This window comes from Vitis vinifera, chromosome 16 (genome assembly GCF_030704535.1).
Source record: "Vitis vinifera cultivar Pinot Noir 40024 chromosome 16, ASM3070453v1".
In the NCBI taxonomy this organism is placed as follows: Eukaryota; Viridiplantae; Streptophyta; class Magnoliopsida; order Vitales; family Vitaceae; genus Vitis; species Vitis vinifera.
The window spans coordinates 454,459-474,889 of NC_081820.1; the positions used below are offsets into that span (position 1 = coordinate 454,459).

Here is a 20,431-nt window from a genome sequence, read left to right on the forward strand (position 1 = left end):
CAACACATAATAAATACAGTCAATTAATGCTTCCAGATGATGTTACCTCCCTAAAATATTAACCTAATTTCCCAAGATGTCACCTTCTCAGTCAATATTTTCCTTCTAAGTGATGCCTGTTTCAACAAGGATATACGACTTGGACTGGACATCATATCTAGCTAGTAGACAAAACAATCCGATCAGCCCATTAATTTAAATTTTCCTTGCTTGAATTGTTGGTTTTCTCGCCATTGAAAAGCATGAATCTTTGATTCTTTTAGTCCATCAACTTACATCAACAAAAGAAACAGACATGCATATAAATCTATTCTGATTCTTACTTGTCTCCCCTCTAGAAATTAATATAAATAATATTAGTTTTTTAGAAAGTCTCTGGGACCTTGGATATAATTTAATAATTTAATGCCGGCTTGGATATATATAATTTTTTATTTTTTATTTTTAAAGTAAAAAACTTTCATGTAAAAGTAAAATATATGATGTCAAAAAATATAAATTTAGCTCAAGTCTTTATAAATTACTTTAAAATTTTTTAGAATTTGAGACAATTTTTCAAAACTATTATTATTTTTTAATGTAAATCTTTAAGAATTTTTATATTTTATATAAAAAATATTATTATTTTCTAATTTAAAAATAAAAAACACGACATGTATTCAATCAAAGACTCATAGTTTCGATGTTTTATCATTAATAATAGAAGAAAATTCATATCTACTACTAATCCCTCCAAAATAATGATGATATCTTCATTGTAAATTATTTAATGTCACCAACTTCATTCACATTTCAATACCGAAATAATTATAGTTTTTGTTAAGGTACTAATTAACTTAAAAATTTAAATTACTAGATAACGGAAGACCAACGACATCCTAAATTTATTTGAATTATAAATTTAATGCTCTATGTCATGGACAACCCTTTTTATGCTTGCACATGAATATATGATGAAGTTTGAAAATGTGAAAAAGAAAATCTTTTCTAATTTGAATGAGGAGATTCAAACCCTAGACCAAGAATGTCCCTTGTAAGCCATGTGAAAGTTTGATCACAGAGTTAAAACTCAATGTTAATCTAATTTAAGAAAAAATGTATAAGTACTAAATGTATCTAAGTTTCATTACAACCCATTCCATCTTGTTGAGAAATCTATTTGGCACAAGACATGCCTTGTATCCTTGTATTGAACTATGAGAGCAACATTTATACGAAAATTCCAGTTATTGTTGGGAAGACTATGCAGACAAGGTGTAATGGAAAACTGTACGTGGGCATTGAACTCGTGACACCATAGCAAGCCTTCTTTCTCTATGCTTCATTGCTCGAATCAAAGATGCAGCGTCACATTTGGCTGCGGTCAAAGACACAGTTTAAATCGTTGAATAATGTTTAGTGAAAAATATATATTAAGTTTATATGAATTTCAACCCTTAGAAAAGCATGGTGATGACTTCATTGTGCCATGACTAACATAAAGTGGGGGAAAAGAAAGCCAAGATATTTAAAACAAAAAGGACAAATATATTTACCTATATAGAGAATGATTAAAATAAAACATCATAAATAAAAGTTATTTTTAAAATTTATTTAAAACATAAAATATTATAAATTAATAACATTTCAAATTTCTAATAGACTTTTATTACACAAAACATCAGCAAACCATTTTAGAAAACTGGTATAAAAAATTGTTTTTAAACATATTTTCAAAATAGAGACTTAACCTTTGTTTGAGAAGTATTTTGGAAAACGACTTTAAAAAATAGTTTTTGAAAACTATTTTTTAATGTTTGGTACATTGAGAACCCATTTTCCATGTTTTAAATATTTTAAAAAATAATTTTTATATGTGGTTTTTTCATTTTCAACCATTCTTTTATATTTGTATAATTAAAATTTTTTTTTCAAACATGCATAAAAAAAGAAAAGAAAATAACTAAAATATATCATCAAAATTTATTTAATATTTTTAAGAAAAAAAACCATTTTATATTTTCTGATTATCAAACATGTTTTTTTTTAGGAAATATTTTTGAAAACAATTTTAAAAGAAATACTTGATAAACGTTTTTTAAAAACCGTTTTATAATATTTTATAGAACAAAAGATTTTTAGTTATTAACCTGTTTTTTATATTATTAAATATATATTATTTATTTTTATCTGTGGTGCTTTATTTTCAATAATTCTCTATATTTATATAATTATTTTTTAAACTAAACCTCAATAAACAAGTGAAAATAATTCATATATATTCTTATAAAACTATGTTTTTGAAAACAAATTTAAAAGTTCTGTTTTTTATTTTTAGTTGTGACACACGTTTTTCTATTTTTTCTTATTTTTAAAAACAAAAAATTGTTTTTTTACAACGTACCCTTACATTTCCTTGTCTTTTTGTTTACTCTTATATTCAACATATGATAACAATCGAAAAACAGGAACATTAGTCAAATGAATGGCTAACTCAAGAAGAAGAGGCCACCTTTAGAATATTTAGTGCCCATTTCTGGAAGATATTACCTTCCTAAATTAATGCATGATAACTTGGACAGGGCGTCGTGATATATAATAATAATAATAATAATAATAATAATAATAACAATATATAATATAATGATTTTACAAATTATTGTTTGATTCTTATAGTTAAAAATATAAAGTTATTATATTTTTTATTACATAGATTTCATAAATCTTAAAATGCTTAATTGTAGAATGTAACGGCTAAAAAAAATATTAAGATAAAAATATTTGTTTTTATATTTTTTACTACATAGATTTCACAAAATTTTCTATTCATTTTACAATATAACCGTTAAGAAAATTTTATAATTAAAAATAATTTAGAAATTTTGAATTGTTTAATTTTAAGGAGTATAGGGAAGTTATTGACAAGTGTTTGTTTAAAAAAAAATTAAAAATTAAATTAAGTTATGCCTTAATGTATTATATACTTGAAATATTAATGTTGTAAAATCAATATATTTGTCATATTTATAATTTGGATATAATATTAGTTCTATTAATAATATAAACTAATATCATAAATAATAGTATTAATGAGGTATTAATAATAATAGCAATAATAATTTAACCAGTCTTATTGTAGTATATAAAGCATAAAAAACAAAAAAAAGAAAAAGAAAGAAAGAACAATTTTTTAATAAAGCTTACAAGCCTAAGAATTAAGAAACTAGAAATTATCTTTTAGGGGTTTTGTTTTTTAGTAGTAATAATAAAAATATAATAATATTATTTTAATATAATATTAAAAATATGAATAATCATAAAAATAATAGATAATATTAATAAGATTCATATTGATAATAATATGAATAATGCAAAATCCTAGTATCATAAATAATATTAATAGTTAATAATAATAATGTGTAAAAAATTACAAAAGAAAAGCAATAAAAATATAAAGTTAGATAAGTATAAAAGGAAATAACAAAAAAGAAAAGTATAATTAGAATTTTGAAATGGTTAACTTTTCAAATTATGACCCGAGTACTTGGCTAAGAATTTATAAACAGGGTGATTCTTTTGGGTCATTATCACTCTTAGCTCATCGTATACAATGATTCTCTCAAAATTTATTGGAGAGGAGATGGAAACTTGAATAAGACTAATTCAATGTTAGCGCAATAAGTCATTTCATCGATTAATTTTTTAAGAACTTAATAATGACCTTTCAATTAATTATGATGCATGCATTTACTAATATGGATTCATATTCATATTTACTAATAAGTAGCTTTCCTCACTACCTTTGAAATTTTATTAAACTATATATATTTTTTGGATTGATATGGATCATGAATGGTTTAAAATCTTGAAAGGTTAAACATGCTTTGATAATCTGAGTATAAAAAAGGCATAATTTATTGTTGTAAACTGTCTCAAATATTAATTTTTCTTGAGTCAACTTATTGGTTTATAAGAAGATTTCCACTGGTTGAACAGAATGCTTGTTTTTGAATGTGTTGTCATGAACGACAATTTGGAGTAGTGGTTGCTTGGTGTAGGGCCTGTCAATCCTCCAACATGGGATTATTGATTAGTTATTTTCAGGAAGTTAATTAGTTATTTCTAAGATTAGCAATATTAGGTGATGGGTTATTGGATCCTAGGATTTTTACATCTCAAAAAGACAGTAGAGATTAAGAGCAAGAGCTATTGTTGGACTGTGGCATCATAGTGTTGTGATGGGTTAAACTATCTTCCATTGTTTGGCAACCAAGAAAAGAGAGACCTAGGAAGTAATTGGGTTAGTTTGGGCTCCACAATGATGTGTGATCACCAAGTGAACACTTAATTAAGTGCACTGTAAACCATATACTAGAGCAAGATAAATATTAGCAGGTGAAAGATAGCTTAGTTCCTTTTCCAACCAGGCCTCCTAGTTCATCTGCAGATCAAGATAGCTTGATTAGTCGTAGGATCAAGAACTGTGTTAGCAAGTGAAACTATGGATATGATTGGTTAGTAAACCAACAAAGGAAAGGATTATAACCCACTCTGCAACTCATCTTTGTTATTGACCTCTTGAATCCAGAAGGACAAAATCTGATAATTAGAGAGGACCTTTACATACTTTTCCTACCACTCATGATCTTCAGTTTAGATGTTTATTTTTGTAGAATGCTTACTCCGATATGATTAGTAGTTTTATTTTCTATATAACTTATATTATAGGTGGATCTGTATGAATATTGTTGTGGTTACTGGAAAGCTTCTTATGGGTGTTTAAATGATGTGGGTGCCTTGATTAGGTCTAGAACTAAATGTGAATAGGAAATTGCCGCGTAAAGCCAACTGTTGAGTTAAATAATCACTCCCAATTTGTTCCGGAGTTGCTTCCCTACCAAATAGAATTAAAAATGTAGGTTGTATTTGATTTCAGAAAGTGTTTTAGTTTAAAAGAAATGTTTTTTTTATAAAAAAAATTAAGTGTTTGATAAAATTTAGATAACACTTCAAAAATTTGAAAATCATTTACAATGATGAAAAATTACTCATAGTATTTTTGGAAAAACACTTGATAAGTGATTCTCTAAAAAACATTTACAGAGAAAACACTTCTATTAAAAACATTGCGAGTATAAACACCAGTTAACTATAAAAATGGATTTCATTCTCCTTGTCTTTTATGTTTCTTGGTTCTTTGAAATTTGGTGAAATATGGAGCTTAAATAATGGTTAACTATAAAAATTTTAGGGTATGTTTGGAAACTATTTTTAAGAGCAGTTTTATGTTCTTTATAATAAAAAACACAGAAAACACGTTTGAGTCAAATCAAAATTGTTTTCTATTTTTTGTTTTTAACAACATAAAATATGATGTTTTTGTTTTTAAAAGTAACTATACAAACATATAGAATGATTAAAAATAAAATATTAAATATAAAAATTATTTTTAAAATATATTCAAAAATATTAAAAACATGTTAAAAAATATTTTAGATTTTCAAACATAGTTTTGTTTTAAAAAAATCAGATATACTCAAAAACTATTTTTAAGAATTGCTTTCCAAAATAGTTATCAAAGAGGCCTCGGTGGTTCACTTCTCACTCAGGAATCACACTGCAAGTTCTTTTCTATCTATGGCCGAATTCCTTACAGCAGCGGATAGCTGCAACCACCTTTTCAAGGGAGGCATGTAATGAATTCATATGGTATGCTTATTCGTTTGCGTACACAACTTTTGGCAACTTAAAATGGACATGAATTTGATGTAATTCAAAGTGGATTTGACTACTCAATCCTTTGGGTATGGCAGGTTCCTTTACCAGAGGAACCAAACACAGAAGATGAAGCAGAAATCAGGAAATGGAAGTGGAAAGTCAGAGCTGTGAAAAAGGAAAATAGTGAGATGCATTCACAGTGGTGCGACACAGAACTTAAACTTGCTGTAAAGATGCAATTCTTTATTAATTTCATAGTGCCGTCGAAAGATGAAGGATGAAATGGCTTCTTCTATCCTCACAACCTTTATTTTTTAAGCATTATTGTTTTCCTAGTGAAGCCCAGTAGCCATCACCCAGCCCCAAGAAGTCGTGCTTTGCCCGCCGTCTATTTTGTTCGCATCTAAATTTTATAACACAATTCTCCTACTTGCAGCTACCGGAATTTGACTGCAATTTTCCTACTTGCAGTGCCGGAATTTGACCGCAACTATAAACTTACTTTCTTGTAGTGAGAAATAAATATCAGAGAAAAAGAAAGCACGAGAAATAACGAGACTTCTAACTCGCAAGATGTATATGTGACAGAATTATTAAATTCCATCCATAGAAGATATCAGGAAGCTCCCAAATTATTGAACTATCCCACCTATGAAAACCATTTTGAGAAGAAAAAGGAAGTTGATTTCAAGGATACTTGATCACTATGTCAGGTAACATATGATTCACGAACATGTTTTTTTTATTTATTATATATTCGAAGTCAGCATGGTGTGAAATGATGATTTCTATATATATATAAAATTATATTTATAATTTTCAATTAAAAAGTCAAATATTTTTTTTTTATTAAAATTTTCAAATAAAAATATTTGATATGATATCTTATTTGAAGAATTTTAATAATTTTAGCAGTATTTTATTCAATGTGGAACAAAGTCTCCCATATGGTAGCTTGCCATTATATATCTTGTTAGCAACCGAAGAAGATCTAAGGCCAACAATGGAGACCTGGCTCGGGGTCCTCGTCTCTCTCTGCATTGCTGCTTTCTTCTTCCCATTGCTCTTCTCCATGCCCAAGAAGAAGCTCCCTCCTGGACCCTTTGCCTTTCCAATCATCAGCAGCTACCTATGGCTTCGGAAATCTTACACAGAACTTGAGCCAATCCTCAGAAACCTTCACGCTAAGCATGGTCCAATCGTCTCCCTCCCACTTGGCAACAGCCCAGCAATCTTCGTCGCGAGTGCCTCCCTGGCTCACGAAGCGTTAGTTCAAAACGCTGCAGTTTTCGCCCACCGCCCCGTTCCTCCGGTTACCAACAAAGTTATTGGCAGCAACCAGCACAACGTGAGCTCCGCCGGTTACGGTCCCACCTGGCGCCTCCTCCGCCGCAACCTCACTACAGAAATCCTCAACCCCTTGCGCCTAAAAGCGTACTCCCGAGCCCGCAAATGGGTGCTGGAGATTCTCTTCTCTCGGCTTCTCAGGAGCTCTGAAACCGGAGATGGGGTGGTACGCGTGGTGGATGACTTCCACTTCGCCATGTTTTGCTTGCTGGTTCTGATGTGCTTCGGGGATCAGCTTGAGGAGGAGAAGGTGAGAGAAATCGAAGCTGCTCAGCTGCGAGTTTTGGCCGGTTTTGGCACCTTCAATATGCTCAATTTCTGGCCTACCATAGGAAAGATCTTGTTTCGGAAGCGTTGGGAGAAGTTCCTGCAGCTACGCAAGCATCAAGAAAATGTGCTGATCCCTCTTATAAGGGCCAGAGAGCGCTTGAAGGAGGAATTACAAAGCAAACAACAAGAAGATTCCGACAATGAAGACAGCAGTCGTATAACTGTCTACGTTGATACTTTGCTGGATCTGCAACTGCCTGACGAGAAGAGGAAGCTCAATGACAGCGAACTGGTTAGTTTGTGCTCCGAGTTTCTCAACGCAGGGACACATACTACTTACACATCGCTGCAGTGGATCATGGCAAACCTGGTGAAGTACCCGCATATTCAGGCCAAGGTCTTTGAAGAGATTAGTGGGGTTAAGGGCACAAGAGAGGACGAGGTGAAGCAGGAAGATTTGCAGAAGATGCCATACTTGAAGGCTGTGATCTTGGAAGGTTTGAGGCGTCATCCTCCTGGACACTTCGGCTTGCCTCATGCAGTGGACCAAGATGTAAATCTGGGTGGCTATACAATCCCCCAAAACGCTAACATCTTTTTCATGGTAGCAGAGATCGCATGGAACCCTGAAGTGTGGGAAGATCCACTGGAGTTCAAGCCAGAGAGGTTCTTGACTGGAGATGGGGTAGAAGCATTCGATGTGACTGGGAGCAAGGAGATCAAAATGATGCCATTCGGTGCAGGAAGGAGGGTTTGCCCTGGTAATGGTTTAGGAATTTTTCATTTGGAGTACTTTGTGGCCAATTTGATTTGGAAGTTCAAATGGACTGCTGTGGATGGAGATGATGTTGATCTCTCTGAGAAAAAAGTTTCAGCCCTTCTGCCAGTGCTGATGCAGAATCCATTGAAGGCTCACATCTCTCCAAGGGCCAAATGAAATGAAGAAATGCATATGCAATATTGCAGGTTTGTTGAATAAGGTAAAAATTTCATGAAACCAAGGGAGGTGATGATATTGGTTATTATCAAGGTTGAGCAACTAATTAAGCTGACATTTCATAAAACTCAAGACTTGACATTTGATTACTTTAAAGAGTGCTTTTGGTAGTGATGGTATAAAGCAAGCGCTTATAGTCTTTTGAACACTTTTAATCCAAACATATTTATTAGTTTCATTAATATCAAGTAATTGATATATATATATATAATTGATAGTTATTATTGTAAGTTGATAATCAATTGAGTTTTTTTTTTTTTTTTGGCAATGATGTCTCAAGAGTAGTATTTTTGATTGAGAGAAAAAAAAATCATTTTTACTTATTAGGTTAAGTTAATTTTGGCTTTAAATAATGTTATTATTTATTTTATCGAATATATTTAACGTATTCAATTACTTGAATTAAATCATTAAATTATATTAAATAATTAAATTGGTTTACGAATAAATATTGTTCCTTAGTCTTAAGAGGGTTGGAAGATTTCTTTAATTTATCAATTAATACAAAGTGCTCGTCTGAATATATATTTTTTTGTTTTTTATTTTTAAAATAAAAAATAATGATAAATTTTATATTAGATATAAAAACTTTAATATTCATATTAAAAAAATAATGATTTTAAAAAATATGACGTATCAACGAATTTTTACTATCTTAAATTTCAAAATTTTTGAAAATGATTTTTAAAAACATAACTCTATATATTACTTTTTATATAAAAGTTTCTGATTATAACATAAAAATAGAAACAAGGTATGCAAACAGACACCTTAATTGTTTTCCTTACAATAATAATAATAATTATTATTATTATGTAATAAATATTTAGTTTTTCAATGAAAGAAGATATATATCCTGTTGAGAGTGATGGTGAAGGAGGCTAACATCTTATTAACATTCATACTTGGAAGATTTTATTTATGCATGCAATGACAATAAGATTGCATATTAATTTTGATCATTACTTACATCATTAATTACATGCTTAATATCCTAATTAATATTGGATAATAAAATAAATGATTTAATCTTGCTGAACTTTTTTCTGTCATCCTTGCAGGTCAGCCCAAGTGATGGGTAAGGAGAATAAAGTCGAAGTCCTTCCCAGGCAAAATTTTATATGAAATAAATGATATTAATAGAGTTCCCTAGATTTGTGAGTGTTGTCATTTTATTGTCATTGGACATGTGTTAGTCACCTGTTTGAATGGACAGTATGGATGACCATTTATATATACTATGTTCTACACATGTGCTCTTTTTCATGGCTTGAGGGGAGGAAATATGTGATATATATTCTTCTTGGAAAAGATAGCTTTGACCCACATCAATAACTTAGGCTGCAATTAATATTTTTGACTTGTCCATTCAAGAATGAATCCTAGCTAGGCTATGACTGAGTACTAGCATAACATCCATTGTTAATGCAAGGTTAAAGTTCCTACCAACTCAATTTTCTTGGAGAGATGGGAACTTGAATAAGACTAAGTCGATCAATGTTTGCAACAAGTCATTTCTTCAATTAATTTATTAAGAAGTAACCATACTTACTAACCACCTTTCAATTAATTATGATGCATGCATGCACTTATTAGCATGGATTCATATTTCTGTTAAATTATACTCAAAATTTTATTGGGGAGAAAATCAAGAATTAGTCAAGTGCATGTGAGCAGCTATCCTCATCACTAACTACCTATGAAATTTTATTATACTATATTGTTTTTGGATTGATATTGATCATGAATGGCCCAAAATCTTGATAGGTTAAACATGTTTTGATTATTTGAGTATTAAAAAGCATAATTTATCATTGGAAAGTGTCCTAAATTTTTTTCTTGAGTCAATTTATTGGTTTATAATATTTTTCCATTAGGGTATATTCTTATATGCATGCACTTATTTGCAATTAAATTTCGTTGACATCTAAAATGATCATGTCCTCCATGTTTCACTAACTAATTTGATGTTAAAAGAAAATTATGTCAAATTGGTTAGCTTTATGAAATGGGTAACCAATACTTGGGTTTGACTCTCGAGTGGAAGGTGGAATAAATCAAAGAATATTATAGTCAATATCCCAACAGAGCATGGTTCAAAGTCGCAGTATCGGTCACTAACTCGGAGGGTCGCGAGGCATATCGTTCTCAGTGTATCGGTTTGGTATCGGGTGATATGTAAAATAAGCTAATTAAAAAATTCAAAAAAATAAAAAAATATTATGTAAATCATTAGAAAAATATATACAATTGAATAAGCTCAAAAAACTAATAAAATAAAATTGTTTCACATTTAACATTATTTAAATAGTTATAAAAGTATCTGCTCAAAGTTATTTATGATAATGCTAATAAAAGAAAGTTATTTTATTTCAAATATAATAACATTTTTACTAACAAACATACAATACAATAATCAATTCCATGTTGAATGACAAAGGGGTTCAAAATCATCATCATCAGTCCTACTACGAGTATACAAATTGGGGTGGCAATTCCCATAGTGAGGATATGGTTGAAAGAGTTGTTCATAACTCGAATATGTTGGGTGAGATGATTGGCTTGATGATCTATAATCAGGAAAATATGGTTTCGAAGGCTGTTCAAGATCAACACCATATTGATAGTATCCAAAACCTCGATAAGCAATGCTACTGCTAATAGAAGATTGATCATATCCATATGAGTCACTAGCTTGTGTTCCAGTATTTGAATATCCCTCTGGATGCATCATTGGAAATCGATCAAATCATTTCTACTAAAAGTATTGGAAGAGTTATCACGGTCTCTAAAGTTGTGATATGATCTATCATCTACCCCTCTGAAATATGGCCTTGATCCTATACCCAAATTTTGTAAGTGCTCATCAATATGGTGATAATTTGATCTATGATAATCATGCCCATTAGAATAATCATCATCGTTGGAAAATGTAGTTAGTCTTTCCAAATGCTTTCATTGTTCCCATATCTCTGGTCGATATCCATGATCTATATCTTGTGTGATATAGTAATTTTCACCTCCTTATGCCCATGACATGCCAGGATCTACTTGACTAACATAATCGCCCCCAGTGCTACCATCTCCTCCAGTACCCTCACTAGTGCCACCAACTCCTCTATTGCCTCCACTAGTGTCACCACCCCGCCTACTGCCCCTATTGTCACCATCATCACTACTAGAACTTGAAGAAATTGTTCTAAAAGCCTTACCTTCACGATAGGAATCAACATCTCTTTTTCTACCTTCTTCATTAGTGGGAAGACCTTTATCCAACCAATCCAAATTATCAGATGATAAAATAGGCTCATTTCCTTCTCATATCCACTCATATAATATATCATCATCATTAAAGACATGATTCAGATCAATTGGATTGTATAAATCTTCATTGCTTCGCTCTTGCATCAAATTCTTAACTCGATATTGTAGTGCACATAAACTAACTTATGCAACTTTTTCATTGTCAAATGGTTGCGCAACTTTGTATGAATGAATGACTATGTGCTCCAATTTCTTTCACAACCTGATGAAGAACAAGTTTGACTTAAAATTTTAACAACAATCTTTTGTAGATGTGGACCTTCGTCGCTATAGTTGTTCCACCATTCAGCTATAATAAAGAAAATGCATACTTATTAATCACTATGATATATTTAACAAAAAATGATGATAATTTCTTATTTTTAATAGACATAAATGTATTGAGTACTTGGAAGAGATTGATTTATTGCTTTATTTATAAGTACACTTCCAAATTCTTCTTGGCCGTCAACAAATAATTTCACCTACATCATTAACATTTTCTTTTTTGTTAATGCACATTACATATACAAAATGCATTATATAAAGGTCACAAACTATTATTATACCTCGTTAATAGCTTTTGCTTGTCTATTCAAATCTGGCTCTAATCTCTTGATAACCTCCTTTAATCCAAGTTTAATTTTCGGATGGTTGGAGAAATGCTTTGAATATTGGAACATTGGATTTAAAAATATATGCTGCCATAAGTTAAATAATGATCAGTTTATAATAATTTGTACTTGAAAAAAATAAAAAATATATATAAAGAATTTTTTTATTACCTGCAGCATGCAAATGTCTGTGTAATTGACCTTCCCACCTTCTATCAATGACTTCCCAATACTTTTCCCATTGCTTGACTGATGCCTTGATAACGAATTTAGCTCTATCCATTGCTTCATAAAAGATTGATAGTGTGGGTTTTTTATTTTGATCAACCAATTTCAATACTTTGACGAGAGGTTCCATGATGGTTTGAACTTCTCCTGTCTTTTTCCAAAATCGATCAATTAAGATAAGGTTGGATACCTTATCTCTTAGACTTTTTCTGCTCCTATCTTTATTAAATTCACACCACTCATTTGTTGTGCACATTCTCTTCAAATCAGCCTCATAACGTATAAGACTCTCAAGTGAAATGAATTCAGTGGCAAAACGGGTTATTCCTGGACTTAATAGATCTCTATCCTTGGTGAACACTTTCATCAGATTCACTACTTTCAAGCTATTATAAATAAATCATGTGATCATCTTAGCTTGATCTAATGTCTCCTTAATCTGTTTCATGCTTGCAATATCTTCAAGCATTAAATCAATATAGTGGGCTACACAAGGAGACCAAAACAAATGCTTCCGCTTCTCCATCAACAACATACCGACTGCTTTAAAACATGCCTCATTATCAGTGACTCTTGAACAACATTTTCCTCCCCAACCTCCTCTACAACTTTATCCATAAGGAAAAAGATGTAGTTTACTGTCTTAGGTATGTTGGTACTGTCAACTGAAGAATGGTATATCATACTTCTATCACAATAAATCATGAAATAGATGATAGACTTTCTAGTCCTAGAACTCCAACCATCACACATGATTGTGCACCCATATATAGGCCATTTAGCCTTCAATGTTGTTATGTATACCTCAAGCTCTTACATCTCCTCTTCCAAATATGTATTTCCAATTTGGTATCCCGTGGGACCCTTGATGCCTGAACCTACTTCTGCTATGGTATCAATCATTGATTGATAGTAAGGCCCACTGTTAGCTGCATTAAAGGGTATTGCATTAAAGAGAAAGAATTTAGAAATAGCTTTACCCACTTTCTTCATGCCTTCAGTAGAAAAAAAGCTTTTTATTGATTTCTGCTTTGATGGGAACATGTAGGATCCATTCCTTTTGGAGGTATGCTAGCTTCTTCTCTTACACTGAAGCTACGTGTCAGTCCACGCTTAATCCTAGCATTAGAAGGTTGTGAGTAACTACCACATTTCTGATGCTCTTGTCCACATTCTTCAAAAATTCGACGACTTTCTTTCATTACTTGTTTCATTTGTCTTCTTTCAAAATTAGCCATAGCAACTTCCTCAATTTCATCATCAGAATCACCCTCATTAATTTCATAGAAATTTTCTCTATTTAAGGAACTCAAAAGTCTTTTTTTTTTCTTTAACTGTGATTTTTCTTTTGAAGTATTAGACATATATTGTCTAACACTATGTGACACTTCTATCGATACACGTGGACATCCTTCCACTTGTCTGAATATATATGTGATGTGTTGCTTTAATCTTGTTATACCACCATGTATAACTTTCCCACAATATATACACTTTGTGGTTCTTCTACTACCACCAATAGGTTCTGCATGCTCCCAACCAATATCATGTTTTGAGGCCATTTTGAAATTTTAACCTAACCATGTATAAAAGGAAAACAACTTACTTTTCAAATTAAATATATATAAACACATTTATATAAGAATTATAATATTCAATTTTCCACTCACTTATATGTTTCATATTGTTACCATATAAAAATAAATTTTACTAAAAAAGCAATAAACACGATCTCACCTAAGTTCATCATTTTTTGTTTTCCACTTATTTATATGTTTTTTTTAATTAAAATAAATAATAGTTAAATAAATGAATATTTTTATAAAAAAAATTCTTTTTAAAAAGTTTGTTTTGATAATTATTGATTTCCTATTGTAATTTAATTGTAGAATATTATAAAATAAAAAATCTACATGATATAATGAAGTAAAATTGATTCAAATATAAGTGTAATTGACCATGTAAATGCATACCCTTCATTCCGTATTATTAAATCATTTATGATTATTTGAAAAAAAAAATAATTATTAATTTTCTAATGTAATTTAATTTTGTAATATTATAAGGTAAAAACATAAATTAAAAATACAATATTCATACCATATAAATTTTACCATATAAATGTACTTTATATTTCTATACCATACAAAAATAATTTAGTGAACCAATTTATTGTTTTGATAATTATTGATTTCCTATTGTAATTTAATTGTAGAATATTATAAAATAAAAAATCTACATGATATAATGAAGTAAGATTGATTCAAATATAAATGTAATTTACCATGTAAATGAATACCCTTCATTCCATATTATTAAATCATTTATGATTATTTGAAAAATAAATAAATAATTATTAATTTTCTAATATAATTTAATTTTGCAATATAGTATTAATGTAATTGAGTAATACAAAAAAATTTTTGTCACTAATATAATTTAAATTTATTTATACTAATATAAAATTGAGTGATATTTTTAAAATATTCAATACAATTTCTTGTACATTATATTTTGTAGCATTATACAAAATTTTATATAAAATATAAAACATTTATTCAACCAAGCAATGTAACATTTCAGAGCTCATGATATCACTTAATAATAACATTATAAAAGATTTTAATGATAATTTTACTCAATACTATTTGACTAATTATATGTCAAATGTCAAATTTTCTCCTTATTGATTTAAAAAAAATAATATTATTAGCATAAAAAATAAAGTGGACAACTAGGAAAAGAAAATTAATTTATTTTAATATCTTGTATGATAAGACTCTTTGAAATTATGTTGTAACATTGGTGATTATCATTAGTGAGTAACTACTTGGCAATTCTAATTCAAATGAAAGATCAAGTATTAAAACTATCTTGAGATTTACTCAATTTATTAAAACCTAATTAGTTAAAAATGATGAAAATAATCCTTATATTTGAAGAGTAACTCATTTTTTTATATATATAAATACCCTTGATTATTTTAAGTATTTACATGAATGCTTTAAAAGAAATAATTATTTTATAAGAAAAAAATGAGTGTTTTTTTAAAATGATGCCAAAAAAATAATGAAGGGTTATATTTCCAAAATTAGGTTTTCAATAACCTTTTTAATTAAATAAGTCATTCACTAATGCTATATTTGGTTTATGAATATTAGAGGAAAAAAAAAAACTAAACAAATTTAAGGTTAATAAATTATTTTTGTATGGCTCTTTTAATTCATTTTATTTATTTATTTTTCTATATAAAGATTATATAATTTAAAAATATATAAATGTTTAGCTAATTTTTAATTGCAGCTGATTCTCTTTTATATTGTTTATGATAAAAATAGTGAAAAAAATAAATAAATTTTCTTAATAATTTTTTGGGAATCAAATATAACCTAAACGAAGGTTTAGTATCTATTACAAATGAGTACTTATAATTTTTTACTTATATATGGAAAATTAGATTATACCATAGTTGAAGAATATAAAACAAAAATCAAAGACCATTCAACCAAAGACTAATAGATCACATCTCAATGATGGTCAATCACCCAACTGGGCTAAGATGAATTTTAATTAATCACTTAATAAATAAATTAGTATTTAATATCACTTGTCATTGTATAAAATAAAAAATAATGACTGATTTTATTAAGAGTATTAAGAAATTGATAAAATGTATAATTTAATGGTGATAATAATTTTAAAATATTAAAGATATGCAGTTATGTTTTCTCATTTATGTGATGGATGAAAGTCAATCAAATTAACCTGTACATGAAGTTAATTTGGAAGAAACTAATCACACTAATTTAGACTACAATCTTAGATGATTTACAATCAAATCACTACAATAAAATTGATTATTAGTGACAATAAATTTTGTCGCAGAAGATAATAATATTGTCGCCAAATAAATTTTGCGATGAAAATTCTTTCGTTTCATGGATGTCGCCAATTCCTCGTCGCGAAAAGTTTTAGCAACAAATTAAATATTTCGTCTCGAAAATTATACAGAGAAAAAAAATTGTGTCTAATAATTTTTTATGATGAAAAAATTTGTTGCTAAATATTTAAACTTTTGTTGCTAAATATACTCAGTGAAAATTAAGTTGTCGCCAATTGGTAAAAAAAACCAACAACAAAATTGATATTTTTGTTAGTAAATAGATTTTGTTACAAAACCCTATTTTGTTACCAATGGTTAAGGTTATATATATATATATATATAATTTTAAATTAAATCATATCTTATTCAATTAATATTACATTGCTTAAGTTTTATAAAATTATAACACCTGATTTAATAATTAAATTATGTGATAAGATAGGTCAAATTAATATATAATTGATAATATTGCCACCAATACAAAAGAATATTTGTTATATCCACATATACAAATAAAGGTACCAAACATTACAATCCATATTTGAAAAATATGATAAGTTCCAAAACAAAAAGAAAAATAACAAACTAAAAATATTTACATGTGCAAAATTTTATAAAATTAAAAAAACACAAGTAAAAAAACTAAAATATACATCAACTCTCGAGGTTTATTTGATGCAATCCATCTAAATCTTGATAAGGATGTGGTAATCAAGGTTCATGAACTCTGACTCTTGATATATCCAAATCTCGAGCCTCATAGTTATGTTCATATTTCAACCTCTATGAAGGCTTGAGCACTTTCTAGCATTAGTTTGCCTTTGTAATTCCAACTCTTTTTCTACAAATAAGGAAAGTCAAATTGTGTGAGATACAATTAATTGAATAAATGAAAGTTCCATGAATACATTCAAATAAAATTTAAACGTCTAACTCTCATCCTATTTTTATTAAATGCCTGAGGCACAATGCAAATGTCCAAAGTCCAAAAGCTACAATAATAACCCAAGCCCAATATCTAATATAAATGTTCAAGCCCAATATCCAAAATTCCATACAAATATCCAAAGCCCACATGAAATAGTAATGAGTTCCAAGCCCAAATAACCAATATAAATATCCAAACCTGACAAGCCCAATATACAATACAAATGTTCAAGCCCAAATCAAATAATAATAACAATACCCAAACCCACTATCCAATATAAATGCCCAAAGTCCAAATCAAATAATAATAACAATATCCAAGCCCAACATCCAATATAAATATCTCAACCCAATATTCAATAAAAATGTCCAAGCCCAAAAGTCCATACAATTATTCAAAGCCCAAATCTAAAAAATGAAAATAATTAGGCCCAAATTTAATATTTCAAATTAAAATACAAATTCAATACACAATAATTAATCAATACAAATTAAAAACATGTTAACTTAAAATTAAATCATTCAAAATAAAATCCCAAAATCATCTAAATCCAACCCCTTTACACACAATATTCAAATTAACCAAAAACTTAAACACAATATTCAAATCAACATTCAAATTAACCCCAAAATTCACACACAATATTTAAATTAACCAAATATACCCAATGTCCAAATTAACCCAATATCTAAATACAATTATCAAAACAACCCAAAATTTACACAATATTAAAATCAAATAAATGCAAATTTAACATTAATAATACCCAAAATTAACCAAAAGCCCAAAATCAATAAGTTAAATATCCAAGGCCCAAACCAATGCATATATTAAAGCCCAACTGAAATAATAATAACAATACTAAGTTCAATATCCAAATCCACAATTATTTCCCAATTAATCACATACCTACTAAAGCAACAGGTTTAAGACTATAAACTAGAAAATGGGTGAAATATTGGAGGAAAAGAGCATTTTATAAGCAGAATTGGGAACTAAATTGAGGAAAATTTTAAAATGCTCCTCCCTACATCACCAATCTATCCCAAACTACACATACTCTCTCTTCCCCCTCTACAAACACTGATCTTAAATCTAAAAGTGCAAACACAGCCCCAATTTGCCTTACAATAATCCAACCCATAAGACCATAGAAACATATCAATAAGTCCTATATTACACTGACATACATGAAAATTGACAAAATGAACCTTTCCCAAAGAATCCTAGAATGCAAACTAAATCTCCAAAATTATTTTGCTAAAAAAAATTCCTTCTTATAATAAATTAAGTAAACGGATATAAGAAGTTGTTTTTGTATAATGGTTCAACCAAACCAAATTGTTGAATTAGCCTAGTTTTACAGAGGATTTTGTCTCTTCAGGCTCCAAATATTAAAAATCCAAGATTCAAAATTTCCTTTTCCACAGCCTATCAAAGCAAAAAAAAGAAGAAGGTATATGCATTCTTTTTCCTTAGTTTCTCAACAACCAAAGAAAAAAGAATCAAGATTACAAGCGCTTCAAATCTTGGAGTGAGATAATTGCAGATAAATTAGTTGAATAACACCACAAGAAACTCGAAATTCAACAGAAACAAACATAAATAAGTTCTAAATACAAACATGCATGGCAAAGAACAAAGAAATCACCTTGTGATAGAGTGCTTTCCATGCATTATCATCATTCGCAGCCTTCCGCATTAACGAATTGGTCATCAAAAGCCGGCATAGACTCGGATAATCCAAGTAACTCAGTGCATGAGTCGTAATCTCCGGCACCAACTGCTCCATCATCGAGGCCCCCGTCTGCCGCTCCGATACCACTAGAGCCCTATCTTGCATCTCCTCTGCACCACCGTTCAAGTACGTCGCCGCAGCCGCCATTGCTGGTTGAGAGAGTAGGGTTTTTTTTTTTTTTTTTTTCGGGGGGGGGGGGGGAGAAGAAAGAAGAATGGGAGGGAAAAGGAAAAAAGAAGGGAGGGAAAAAGAGAGGGGGGCGGCGGGAAGTTAGGGTTTTGGAGGAGAAAGTGAGGAGAGAGAAAAAATAATAAAATATTAATAATAAGATAAAGAAAAATGAGAAAAAGAAAATAATAATAAAAATATAAAAATGGAATAAAATAACTAATAATAATAATAACAAAAAATAAACTTAAAAAGGGATGAATGGACAAAAAATATCAAATATATTTAAATTTGAAATACAAAAATAAAAAAATGGGTTCAAAATCAATACAAAATAAAATTAAGACAATTTTTGAGGTTTACAAATAATAATAATAATAATAATAATTTAAAGGGATGAGTGGGTCAAAACAATCAAAAATCTTAAAATTGAAAACTAAGTATAAAATTTGGCAGATTTAAAGGGAAGAGTGGGTCAAAACAATTAAAAGTCTTAAAATTGAAAATTGAGTATAAAATTGGGTTCATAATCAATACAAAATAAAATTAAGACAAATTTTGGGGTCTACAAATATATTTGTCATTTATATGTAACATCTTTATCTTTTATTAATAGTTTTACAAATTTATCCTTGATTTTAAATACCTTATTGTTTTTGACACAATAAAATAATTAAATAATATGATTTTAATTAATAATAATGATTAAGAATAATAATTTATACTACTAAGGGAGGGTATTAGGTCTTAGGAAGGATTAGGAGAAGGAAAAAAAATTTCAAGATTACAAGTGTTAGTATGGAGGAAAGTACATGTAGAGAATACATGGAATATATGTTTATGCTTTATAAGAAAGTAACTAAGGTTAGAATTGAAACGACTAAATTGAATCTTTATATAAGAATATTAAAATCAGTAAAATTATCAATTTGAAATATTATATAAAAATAATTTATTAATTTTAAATATAAATATAACAACTTTTGTTTTAGTCTCATTGTAGCATTGTTGGAGATTTTATCAGTAATAGATTAAACTTTCTGAAAGTGGATCAATAATGAATATTATGATAGAAGAGTTACATAATATTAGTAATAAATGATTTTTATCTTTCACTTTATATATGACTAGCTAGACATTTAAAACCTAAACATTTGTGCTAGAATACCTTTTTTTTTTTTTTTGATATTATTACATTTGATTATATTATGTTTAGTTTTAAAATATTTAATATTAAATTAAGATTCATTTTATAAGT

General features: G+C 29.0%; 2 protein-coding genes across 2 annotated transcripts; one reads left to right on the forward strand and one right to left on the reverse strand.

The window, feature by feature from the left end:
- Positions 1–6,653: 6,653 nt before the first annotated feature.
- Positions 6,654–9,547, forward strand: LOC100244230 (cytochrome P450 89A2). The gene is made up of 2 exons (XM_002268295.4): positions 6,654–8,294; positions 9,373–9,547. Exon 1 carries the CDS (start codon positions 6,701–6,703, stop codon positions 8,249–8,251), a length of 1,551 nt encoding a protein of 516 aa, XP_002268331.1. The 5' UTR covers positions 6,654–6,700; the 3' UTR covers positions 8,252–8,294; positions 9,373–9,547.
- Positions 9,548–16,817: 7,270 nt separating this feature from the next.
- On the reverse strand, positions 16,818–19,180 carry LOC104881992 (F-box protein SKIP8-like). Its single transcript, XM_010663869.3, has 2 exons — positions 18,919–19,180; positions 16,818–17,180 (listed from the first exon to the last, which is right to left on the reverse strand). Exons 1-2 carry the CDS (start codon positions 19,150–19,152, stop codon positions 17,109–17,111), a joined length of 306 nt encoding a protein of 101 aa, XP_010662171.1. The 5' UTR covers positions 19,153–19,180; the 3' UTR covers positions 16,818–17,108.
- Between the last annotated feature and the right edge of the window lie 1,251 nt (positions 19,181–20,431).